Here is a 13,027-nt window from a genome sequence, read left to right on the forward strand (position 1 = left end):
AAAAAATTGGGATCAGTTAAGGGGTTTTTTAGTATCGCTGTTCAATAGAATGAAAGAGGGGGGAGAATTGGGCGAGAAGCAAAGTACAGGGGTCGTTGTGCTTGTGCCTAAGGGTAAGGTGCAGAGTACACTTAAGGATTACAGGGCGATTACTCTCATGTGTGCGGACTACAAATTGTTCGCGAAGGTTTTGGGGAATAGGTTAAAATGTGTAGTGGGAAGAGTAGTTTCAAAAGGTCAACTAGGGTTGCCAGGACGGTCGATGGTAATGGGGCACGGAATCCTAAAGGGGTTTGTCGAGAATTTTGAGGGAACGCAGGAAGGAGGGGGTATGGTGGCAGGGTGCTTATGATCAGGTGGAAAGGGAGGGTTTAAGACAGATCCTTAGCAAACAAGGTTTTGGGGATGAGATTGTGGGGTGGGTTGAAACATTGTATAAGGGGGCAAAAGCGAGAATTCAGATCAATGGACGTGTGGGAAGTGTGGTGAACATGGATAGGGGCTTGAGGCAGGGTTGCCTGCTATCACAGTTATTATTTGCATGTGTGCAAGATCCATTTTATAAGTTGGTAGAAACCAAAGTGTGTGGGGGGAGGGGTCGAGGGAGGGCTTGATTAGGCATCATGTGGTAGGTTACGTAGATGACACGGCACTCCTAGTCCAGAAGGGAACAAGATTGAGTGAGCTGGGAGGGGTGGTTTGCATGTTTGGAGGGGCGACAGGTATGACGGTAAATGTAGAGTAAATGTAGGTTCTTATGGGGCTCAGGATGTGAATGGATGAAGAGGGAGGTGGTGACTTTGCTGGTGAGGAAGGGAGGTTTAGGTTTGTTGGACCTGGGAAGGAGGGTGAAATGCATTTTCATCAGGTGGGAGTGGAAAAGACTAGGGGGACAGAGGGGGCCACACACGCAAAGGTTGCATGACATATTGAGGGGAATGTATGGAGGTGGGGAATGGAAGGAGCGAGAGATTTTGTTGAGGGCACTTTTGTGGGTGCGCGAGCCAGAGAAATTAAAGGCGAGGGATTTATATTGAATATTGAGGGTAGAGGAGACGGCCCCAATTGAGGGGCTGTTCCCGATGTATGCATGGGGCGCTATGTGGAGTCTGTTTGGTAAACAAAAGCTAGGGCCCAGGGTGCGAGAGATCATGTTTAAATTTTTACACGGGATTCTGCCTACTGGATCAGTCCTCAGAAATAGAAGTGTCGTAGAGGAGGGTTGGTGTGGGTTATGTGGGGAGTTGGAAACAGCCTATCACGTGGTATACTTTTGCGATTATTTGGGGAGTGTGAGGGAATGGCTGGGGAAAGTGGTCAGGAGGATAGGAGGGACTGGGGTGTTGGTGTTGAGAGCACTAAGTCTTGATATAAGGGGGGTGGGGGAGAATGTAGCATGGGGTGTTGCTTATATAATGGCAGATTTCGTGTACATATCGTGGGGAATGAGAGGGGTGGATAATGGGGAGACAAGGAAATGAGTTATAGCGAGGTGTTTTTGTAGGACAATGAATAGGAATCGGGAAATTTATGGAAGGTGGGAGGGAGATTTCACTGAGGGTTACAGGTCAATCACTGTTGGGGAGTTGCTAGAGTTGTGGGGGAGGGGGGGGAAGCGAGTTTAGATTGTGGTGTAACGCGTTCGATAAAAGGGGGGGGTACCAAACGGGCTTGCCAAACGAAAGATGTTGGTTTGGCGTGCATGTGTGTGGGCGAGTATTAGGTGCACGTGAGAAGGATTGTGTGTAATTGGGATGTGCATGGGAGTATTGAGTTCAGGTGTTCTTTGTGTTAATTCATATTTGTTAATTAATGCCCTCTGAAGAAAGCCTTTGTAGTAGCGTATAATAATGGAAGTCTGAGAACGCTGCATGGGACAGCAAAAAAGATAGGATTTGACTCCCATTGTAAACTAATTCAGGTATGATATCATGGGACTTGAGGTTATGTTAATAATATTATGGAAAGTCAAACACATCTTGTGATCCTGACTTGTGCAACAATGTGGGGATGTCCAGAGGGGTGGGTATAGCAGGGAGGGGGGTGGGAGGGAGTAACATGACTGAGATCATGTCGAGAGGGAAAAATTAAGTAATATGCAAGGTGAGGGCTTGGATACATGTCGGGTTTATAATTGTATGACTGGGTATGCATTTGTATTCTAGTGGTATAACATACCTATGTTTTAGGTGTACTGGGGAATGTATGATGTAGCCGTTGTGTTGTTTGGCATAGTGCGTAGGAGGGGAAATAATCAATTTATTAGGTATGAGTTGTAATCTGTTTAGGGAAGTGGGAAAGGCCGGTCTAAGTCACTATACAGCAAAATGTTCTTTTATTGGTTTTAACCCTTAGATGGTCCAAATTATATATACGTTTTTTCAACATCTGGAAGTATGAAAAACATGTAGATCTTTTTTGTTTTACATTTGAAAATGTGTAAAAAAAACTTTTATCTACATTTTTTTTGTTAATTTGAAAATATGTAAAAAAACGTAGATCTACTTTTGTAGCACTACGAATTTGAACGTCGATCTGTTTGGATCGTTTAAGGGTTAACAGATGCATGCATCATGTATGTACTTATTAAATTGCTCTAGTTAAGTTTATGACCTGATGTAGTGTCAGGCCAAGTTACTGGTTAGTACCATATACACTACCTTTTTCTTTGTGTGCCTAGCCATATAGGTACATGTTTAGTAAGTGCTGTTCAAAGGCAAAGTTCATAATATGGTCAGGGATGTGTATATTAATGTATTGTGTTTTTGGTGTAGGTGATTCTTCTATAACTTATGTTCAGTCATATGTATCCCTAGTGTGTATCTGTTAGATTTTGTCTGTCACATGGAATGGGTTATAGGTAAACTGTGTATGCCGGTATGGTGCAACATTGTATGTTTTATGGTTTAATTATTTTTCACCCTTGGTTACAGGGTTCTTTGTTGTAATGAAGTGTATTTTCAATAAAATATATATATATATACAGTGGACCCCCGGTTAACGATATTTTTTCACTCCAGAAGTATGTTCAGGTGCCAGTACTGACCGAATTTGTTCCCATAAGGAATATTGTGAAGTAGATTAGTCCATTTCAAACCCCCAAACATACACGTACAAACGCACTTTCATAAATACACTTACATAATTGGTCGCATTCGGAGGTGATCGTTATGCGGGGGTCCACTGTATATATATAAAAAAAAAGTACTGGTACTTGTTTTTTTGGACAAAAGTCTTACATGTTGTTTGTGTAGATTGTGAATAAGAACAGTACCAGCAATAACCCTGTAGTTCAATACTTGTAACAGATGCCCATTCTAATTTCTCCCCCAAGTCAATGAAGACCTTTGGATTATTCATCCTGTCAACTGGTTTGGTTGACAGTACACTCAATTCACATACCAAGTATCCGTGGTTCAATCCCTGGCGTAGGTGGAAATGTTGGGCATGTTTCCTTACTCCTCCTGCCCCTGTGCACCTAACAGTAAGTAGGTACAGTATCTGGGTTTCAGTTGACTGTTGTGGGCTGCATAATAAAAGGGGGGGAGGGTCAGTATATCTTAAACATTTGTCTTACCTGCCACTTTCAATTATGATTCACAGCACCTTCCATGAGCTAAGATAACAGCTCTTAGCTTGCAAAATGATTTGTGTAAAAAAAAAGAGCAGCAGATGGTGAAGTGGATTTGGCAAGGGTGTGATAAGGCAGTCTAGCTAGAAACGGCATATAAAAGTACAGTTAGAAATAGAAATACAGATAGCTAGAGCTTTACTTAAAGAGGTTATTAATAGAGTATTCAAGAGGTTGCTAGTAGAATTACAGTAAATCAACCATTCAAATCATTATGAAGCTGTGTGTAGTCTGCAATAAATCAAACAAACGGGCTTCCACATGGATAAATTGTCATTTTTGTGGAAACTGGTGTCACGCCCCTTGTGCAGATATCCAAGAACTAGCTACAAGCAGTATTAAAACAGGGAAGTGTTTTTGGGTATGCCCAAAGGAGATAAATCTGTGGACTAAAATCACAAGGGTATTAACCCTTTGAGGGTTTTCGTCGTACTAGTACGTCTTACGCGTAGGGGTTTTTGACGTACTAGTACTCATAAATTCTAGCGGCCTCAAATCTAGTGGGAGAAAGCTGGTAGGCCTTCATATGAAAAAATGGGTATATGTGGTCAGTGTGCACAGTCTAAAAAAAATCCTGCAGCACACAGTGCATAATGAGAAAAAAAAAACTTTGACCATTTTTTTTGAATAAATCAGCGACTTTGCAGTGTATTTTCGTATGGTATTTATTGTTGTATTCTAGTTTTCTTGGTCTCATTTTATAGAATGGAAAACATATTACAGAAATTGAGATGATTTTGACTGGTTTTACAAAGAAAGGTGCCTTGAAATTGAGCTCAAAGTAGCAGAAATGTTCGATTTTTACCAAACTTCAAAAGTAAACAAATCGTGCCAAGCGTGCAATACACGTCAACTGGCGAGTCTAATATTCTTTCACAAGTGCACCAATAATATTTATACCATTTTTTACACTAATGCAGTAGTCTGCATAACAGTAAATCTTATATTTTTTGTGAAAATAAAAATTCAAAGTGGAAAGCAAAAGTATATAAGAGGGGCCTTGAGACATGACTAATGACTAGAGGAAATGTCATTTTAGTGCCAGGAAAGTCTTTCTTGTTTATTCTGGACCCTATTCGGAAATTGGCATCTTTTGAAATTTGTGTGAAATTGGCAAAATTGCTAAATTCTGACCACTGTACTGGATAGTTGAATTTCATAAATGAGTGGTTTCTTGCATCCATTCGATAGAAAAAATGGAGTTCTAGCGAAATATTCATGTTTTTTGTCGACTAGTACAGTGAAATTGGCCGAAAATGGGGCTCAAAGTGGGCAAAATCGCCGATACGTAAACATCGCCGAGACCGCTAACTTTGCGAGAGCATAATTCCGTAAGTTTTCTATCAAATTTCAAACTTTTGGTGTCTTTATGATCGGGAAAAGATTCTCTATCTTTTCAAAAGAGAAAATAATTTTTTTTTTTAAATTTGGCCGACCCTGAGAACGAGTTTCGGAGAGGGCCTGTCGACCCTCAAAGGGTTAAAAGAGGATAACATCAAAGCTGCTTTCATAGACAACCTGGAAACTTTCTACAACAGATGGGAACATAAAAAGTCTGGGCTGAATGGTACTGCCCTTGATACTGGCCATGTAGTCAGAAACTGTAAGGCTGGAGGTGATGTCCTGGTAGTCAGTAAATGTGGGGCTGATAGTGCTGTCCTGGGAGACAGTAATGGTGAAGCTGGAGGTGCTGCCCTGGGAGACAGTAATGGTGAAGCTGGAGGTGCTGCCCTGGGAGACAGTAATGGTGAAGCTGGAGGTGCTGCCCTGGGAGACAGTAATGGTGAAGCTGGAGGTGCTGCCCTGGGAGACAGTAATGGTGAAGCTGGAGGTGCTGCCCTGGGAGACAGAGGGAAAAGTGGAGGGGCCCCGGGAGACAGTAATGGTGGGGAGGTGCGCCCTGGGAAAGTAATGGTAAATGGGGGTGCCCTGGGAGACAGTAATGGTGAAGGGAGGTGCTGCCCTGGGGACAGTAATGGTGAAGCTGGGGGGGCCCCGGGAAAAGTAAGGGGAAGCGGGGGTGGCCCTGGGAGACAGTAATGGTGGTGGGGGCCCGGAGACAAATGGTGAAGCGGGAGGTGCCCCCCGGGGAGACAGTAAGGGGAAGCTGGACCCTAGAAGTAATTAGTAAAGGGTTCCCCGGGGAGACAGAAGGGTGGGGGGGTGCTGGGGAAAATAAGGGGAAGCTGGGGGGCTGCCTGGAGAAGAAAGGTGAAGCGGGAGGGCCCCCGGGAGCAAAAACGGGGCCCCCCTGGGGGACAAATGGTGGGGGAGGTGCGGCCCTGGGGGTTGGGAAAGGGAGGTGCTCCCTGGAGACAGTAATGGTGAAGCTGGGGCACCCGGGGAGACAGAAAGGGAAGCTGGGGCTGCCCTGGAGGAATGGTGAAGGGAGGGCCCCCGGGAGACAGTAAGGGAGCGGGAGGTCCTGGGAGACGGAAGGGGCGGAGGTGCGCCCGGGGCAGTTGGTGAAGGAGGTGTCCCGGGGCAGTAATGGGAAGCGGGAGGGCCCTGGGGCATTGGTGAAGCGGGAGGTGCGCCCTGGGAGACAGTAATGGTGAAGCTGGGGGGCGCCCTGGGAAATAAGGGAAAGGGGGTGCGCCCGGGGAGACAGTAAGGGGAGTGGAGGCGCCGGGGAAAGAAGGGGAAGCTGGGGCCCCCGGGAGACAGAAGGGAAGCTGGGGGGTGCCCCGGGAGACAGAATGGTGAAGCTGGGGGTGCCCGGGAGACAGAAAGGTGAAGCTGGGGCCCTGGGAGACAGTAAGGGGAAGCTGAGGGCCCTGGGACAGGGGGAAAGTGGGGGTTTTCCCGGGGAGACAAAGGGGCGGAGGTGCTGCCCGGGAGACAGTAATGGTGGCGGGAGGTGCTGCCCGGGGAACAGAAGGAAGCGGGGGGGGCGCCCGGGGAGACAGAATGGTGAAGCTGGAGGGGCCCGGGAAAAGTAAGGGAAGCGGGGGTCCCGGGGAGACAAGGGGAAGCGGGAGGTGCTGCCCTGGGAAAAGTAAGGGTGAAGCTGAGGTGCTCCCCTGGGAGACAGTAATGGTGGCTGGAGGGGCCCCCCGGGGGAGACAGTTGGTGAAGTGGAGGTGCGCCCAAAATAAAGAAGGGGGGGGCCCCGGGGAGACAGTTGGTGGAGGTGCCTGGGAGACAGTAATGGTGAAGCTGGAGGGCCCCTGGGAGACAGAATGGTAAAGCTGAGGTGCTGCCCTGGGAGACAGAATTGGTGGGGGTGCTCCCCTGGGAGACAGTAAGGGTGAAGCTGGAGGTGCTCCCCTGGGAGACAGTAATGGTGGTGGGGGGCCCCCCTGGGAGACAGTAATGGTGAAGCTGGGGGCGCCCTGGGAGCAGAATGGTGAAGCTGGGTGCCCTGGGAGACAGAAAAGGTGAAGGGGTGCGCCCTGGGGAAGAATGGTGAAGCTGGGGGGCCCCCCCCTGGGAGACAGTAATGGTGAAGCTGGGGGGTGCGCCCTGGGAGACAGTAAGGGAAGTGGAGGTGCTGCCCTGGGGCATTGGTGGCTGGGGGCCCGGGGAGACGTAAGGTGAAGCTGGAGGTGCTCCCCTGGGAGACAGGGTAATGGGGGGGGAAAAGGTTGGGGCCCGCCCTGGGAGACAGTAATGGTGGCTGGAGGTGCGCCCTGGGAGACAGAATGGTGAAGCTGGAGGTGCGCCCTGGGAAAATAAGGGAAAGTGGAGGTGCCCCCCGGGAGGTAATGGGGCTGGGGTGCCCTGGGGAGAAGGTGAGCGGGGAGGTGCTCCCTGGGAGACAAATGGTAAGCTGGGGGTGCCCCCCGGGGGAAGGGAATGGTGAAGCGGGAGGTCCCGCCCGGGGAGACAGTAATGGTGAAGCGGGAGGTGCCCCCTGGGAGACAGTAATGGTGAAGCTGGGGGTGCGCCCTGGGGCAAAGGGTGGTGGAGGTGCTGTCCTGGGGGTAAGGGTAAAGCGGGAGGTGCTGCCCTGGGAGACAGAATGGGAAGCTGAGGTGCTGTCCTGGGAGCATTGGTAAAGCTGGAGGTGCTGTCCGGGAGACAGTAATGGTGGCTGGAGGTGCTGTCCTGGGAACAGTAATGGTGAAGCTGGAGGTGCTGTCCTGGGAGACAGAATGGTGAAGGGGAGGTGCTGTCCTGGGAGACAGTAATGGGAGGGAGGTGCTGCCCTGAAGACAGTAATGGTGAAGCTGGGGGGCTGTCCTGGGAGACAAAAGGAAGGGAGGTGTCCTGGGAGACAGAATGGTAAACTGAGGTGCGCCCTGGGAGACAAAATGGTGAAGTGGGGGTTGTCCTGGGAAAAGTAATGGTAAGTGGGGGGCTGCCCCGGGGAGACAGTAATGGTGAAGCTGAATTTTGTCCAGGTATGGGGAATTATAGAAAAGGAATAAATATAAATGCCCCATGGGGACGGGAAGGGTGGGAAACAAGGTAGTCAAAGATAAGAAAAAACCAATATTAAAAAGAAAACAACAAGAAATAGCAAAAAAGAGGACTAAAACCAATAGTGAGGATATATTACCAAAAAACGGGTGGGGCTCCATTTTGGTTGGAAGATAAAAAGACAGGTAAACATGCAAACGGGAAAGTCACAGAAACCCAAGGCAACGGAAAAACCCCCTTGCACATATTTCCCTTGGTATCTGCAGAATAGAAATCGGGAAAACAGATACGTAACTATGACCACCCTAAAAAATGCCGGCCCATATAAGAACATAAGAACATAAGAACAAGGGAAACTGCAAAAGGGCCCCACTGGCCCATGCGGGGAAACCAAGTCCTGGGGTTTAAGCCAATGCCCCCAAACCCCAGTCAGGTCACATTGACTTAAGGGGGAGGAACACGCAACCGACCGTTAGCACAAGCTATCAGGTCCAACTCACACCCACCCACATCTCTCATGATTTACCCAACCTTTTTTTAAAGCTACACAACGTTCTGGCCTCTATAACGGCCCGGGGAGTTTTTTCCCATCATCCACAACTTTTAACAAAATTTTCCTATACCCCTCCTGAATCTGAATTGAAACGGGAAAATAAAACCCCTTCCCTTTAAAGCTTTTTCACCTAAATGTGTACCCTTCAGTACGGAAAGACTTGCATCAAACTCCAGGCACCATGACATTCTTCTTTGCAAATATACAGGGTCTAAAGCCAGCAACAAACAAAATATCTTTCATCCGTGGACTGCTTGCAGAGGCGAAGGCAATGTTCGCGGCTTTCACTGAGACCCACATAAAGGATCACTTGGACAACGAAATATGGATCCCAGGTTACAACCTATACAGATGTGACAGAGTGAACAGGCAAAAGGGGGGGGGGTTGGCCTGTACATTGCAGAGTCACTTGTTTGCACAGAACTGCTTAATGCCTCAAATGATGTAGTGGAAGTTTTAGCAGTAAAGGTCGAGAACCAAAACCTAGTCATTGTGGTAGTCTACAAGCCTCCGGATGCAACATCCCAGCAATTCCAGGAACAGCTGTTAAAAATTGACCACTGTCTGGAAAATCTTCCAGCTCCTGCACCCAACATCTTGCTCCTGGGGGATTTCAACTTAAGGCACCTAAAATGGAGGAATATAGCAAATAATATTGTTGCAGTAATAACACCAGGAGGCAGCTCTGATGAAAACTCACACTCACACGAGCTTTTAAATCTCTGCACAAAATTCAATTTAAACCAGCAAATAATAGAGCCTACTAGACTGGAGAATACACTAGACCTCATCTTCACTAACAATGATGATCTGATAAGAAATGTCACCATATCAAAAACAATATACTCAGATCACAACATAATTGAGGTTCAGACATGTATGCGCAGAGCCCCAGACCGACAAAATGAGATTAGTCACGAGGGAGCATTCACCAAATTCAACTTCAATAACAAAAACATAAAGTGGGACCAAGTAAACCAAGTCCTAACCGATATAAGCTGGGAAGATATACTAAGCAACACAGACCCCAACTTATGCCTAGAACAGATTAACTTGGTGGCACTCGATGTATGCACAAGACTTATTCCTCTAAGAAAAAGGAGGAGTAGATGTAAAATAGAAAGAGACAGGCGCTCCCTTTACAGGCGACGGAAAAGAATAACAGAGCGGCTAAAAGAGGTCAATCTATCTGAAATGCGTAGGGAGACACTGGTCAGAGAAATAGCAAACATCGAACTTAAGCTAAAGGAATCTTATAGGAGTCAGGAATCGCGGGGAGAACTAAAAGCCATAAATGAAATCGAAAGAAACCCAAAGTATTTCTTCTCCTATGCCAAATCAAAGTCGAGAACAACGTCCAGTATTGGGCCCTTACTTAAACAAGATGGGTCCTACACAGATGACAGCAAGGAAATGAGTGAGCTACTCAAGTCCCAATATGACTCAGTTTTTAGCAAGCCACTAACCAGACTGAGAGTCGAAGATCAAAATGAATTTTTTATGAGAGAGCCACAGAATTTGGTTAACACAAGCCTATCTGATGTTATCCTGACGCCAAATGACTTCGAACAGGCGATAAATGACATGCCCATGCACTCTGCCCCAGGGCCAGACTCATGGAACTCCATGTTCATCAAGAACTGCAAGAAGCCCCTATCACGAGCCTTTACCATCCTATGGAGAGGGAGCATGGACACGGGGGTCGTCCCCACAGTTACTAAAAACAACAGACATAGCCCCACTCCACAAAGGGGGCAGTAAAGCAACAGCAAAGAACTACAGACCGATAGCACTAACATCCCATATCATAAAAATCTTTGAAAGGGTCCTAAGAAGCAAGATCACCACCCATCTAGAAACCCATCAGTTACACAACCCAGGGCAACATGGGTTTAGAACAGGTCGCTCCTGTCTGTCTCAACTATTGGATCACTACGACAAGGTCCTAGATGCACTAGAAGACAAAAAGAATGCAGATGTAATATATACAGACTTTGCAAAAGCCTTCGACAAGTGTGACCATGGCGTAATAGCGCACAAAATGCGTGCTAAAGGAATAACAGGAAAAGTCGGTCGATGGATCTATAATTTCCTCACTAACAGAACACAGAGAGTAGTAGTCAACAGAGTAAAGTCCGAGGCAGCTACGGTGAAAAGCTCTGTTCCACAAGGCACAGTACTCGCTCCCATCTTGTTCCTCATCCTCATATCTGACATAGACAAGGATGTCAGCCACAGCACCGTGTCTTCCTTTGCAGATGACACCCGAATCTGCATGACAGTGTCTTCCATTGCAGACACTGCAAGGCTCCAGGCGGACATCAACCAAATCTTTCAGTGGGCTGCAGAAAACAATATGAAGTTCAACGATGAGAAATTTCAATTACTCAGATATGGTAAACACGAGGAAATTAAATCTTCATCAGAGTACAAAACAAATTCTGGCCACAAAATAGAGCGAAACACCAACGTCAAAGACCTGGGAGTGATCATGTCGGAGGATCTCACCTTCAAGGACCATAACATTGTATCGATCGCATCTGCTAGAAAAATGACAGGATGGATAATGAGAACCTTCAAAACTAGGGATGCCAAGCCCATGATGACACTCTTCAGGTCACTTGTTCTATCTAGGCTGGAATATTGCTGCACACTAACAGCACCTTTCAAGGCAGGTGAAATTGCTGACCTAGAAAATGTACAGAGAACCTTCACGGCGCGCATAACGGAGATAAAACACCTCAATTACTGGGAGCGCTTGAGGTTCCTGAACCTGTATTCCCTGGAACGCAGGAGGGAGAGATACATGATTATATACACCTGGAAAATCCTAGAGGGACTAGTACCGAACTTGCACACGAAAATCACTCACTACGAAAGCAAAAGACTTGGCAGACAATGCACCATCCCCCCAATGAAAAGCAGGGGTGTCACTAGCACGTTAAGAGACCATACAATAAGTGTCAGGGGCCCGAGACTGTTCAACTGCCTCCCAGCACACATAAGGGGGATTACCAACAGACCCCTGGCAGTCTTCAAGCTGGCACTGGACAAGCACCTAAAGTCGGTTCCTGATCAGCCGGGCTGTGGCTCGTACGTTGGTTTGCGTGCAGCCAGCAGCAACAGCCTGGTTGATCAGGCTCTGATCCACCAGGAGGCCTGGTCACAGACCGGGCCGCGGGGGCGTTGACCCCCGGAACTCTCTCCAGGTAAACTCCAGGTAATCTGTGTCTTATTTCCATTGGGGCCCTTTAATCTTGTCCCCCAGGATGCAACTCACACCAGTTGACTAACACCCAAGTACCTATTTAAGTTCATTCAGGTATACACAAATACAGTTACATAGATTATCATACATAGCAGCATATGTGTAAAGTACCCAGGATAACCCAAAAAAGTCAGAGTGACATATTTCCACTGGGGTCCTTAGGGAATATTCCCTCTCTCAATAATGGAAAACGAATTATCCCATGTTTAAGGTCCAAGAACCCCTATAGAAACCAAGGACTGCAATGGAAATAAGTCACTTTGACCTTTTTAGGGTTAAACTAGGTAATATACATACATGTTACTATGTTTGCTAATTGTATTTGTGTACCTGAACCTAAATAAAGATACTTAAAGGTGACTTACTGCCAGGTGGGTACAGCACGGGTAAGGAAACATGCCCAATGCTTCCACCTATGCTGGAAACAATCATACAGAAACATTAAAATTAAGAAATATTAATCATTATAAAGCATATCACTCCAAGCATTTAAAATATAACTACAGATTTTACTGTTAATGCATAGCCACCTTAAGTAAATTTATTTAGGTTCAGTTACACAAATACAATTAGCAAACATAATAACATGTGAATTACCTAATTTAACCCCAAAAAAGTCTAAGTGACTTATTTCTATTGGGGTCCTTGGTTTCCATAGGGATTCTTGGACCTTAAGAGTAAACATGGGATAACTCGTTTTCCGTTGAGAGAGGGCATATTTCCAAAGTCTGGGTAATGAATATTCTAGGCTATAAACAGCCTTCCAGGGTTGTCTCGAGAATATTCAGCCTTAATCGTGGTATATTAAGATAAAATGGAAATATGTCACAATGACAAGTGTATCATTAGTTAAATTTGCATAATAACTATTATGGGCCTGTAACGTGTGTCCTCACAATTATTATAACAAATTAGTAGTTATAATATACCAAAACCTAAATAAAAGCTTAATATTGCCGCTAATCATTTGCTGATAACGGTGGCAGCAGGTCCTATAATTTGAATAGAATTACTTTTATAAACAGAGAAAGCGCTAAACCGACAGGGTCATTTGAATAGAAAAGGGCTGTGCTCACCGTATTAGTAGAAAATACAGTTCACAGTCAATAAAACAATATTATCACATGAAATTACGTTGACGTTCTTCCAGAACTTAAAACAACCAGATAAAAGCCTTAATCTCTCTCAATCTGTCAGTAACTTTCAGTGT

General features: G+C 46.2%; 1 protein-coding gene across 2 annotated transcripts in view; it reads right to left on the reverse strand.

The window, feature by feature from the left end:
• Positions 1-13,027, reverse strand: part of LOC128689392 (failed axon connections homolog) — a 39,880-nt gene that overhangs the window by 26,458 nt on the left and 395 nt on the right. The window contains exon 1 of one of the 2 annotated variants that reach the window (XM_053777618.2): positions 12,183-12,274. The exons of the other annotated variant lie outside the window; for it this stretch is intronic. Coding sequence (XP_053633593.1) covers positions 12,183-12,259 — 77 coding nt within the window. The 5' untranslated portion in view covers positions 12,260-12,274. Of the gene's footprint in view, positions 1-12,182; positions 12,275-13,027 lie in introns of those variants that run through there. 2 annotated transcript variants of the gene reach the window in all.

Source organism: Cherax quadricarinatus, chromosome 1 (assembly GCF_038502225.1).
Source record: "Cherax quadricarinatus isolate ZL_2023a chromosome 1, ASM3850222v1, whole genome shotgun sequence".
Taxonomy (NCBI): Eukaryota; Metazoa; Arthropoda; class Malacostraca; order Decapoda; family Parastacidae; genus Cherax; species Cherax quadricarinatus.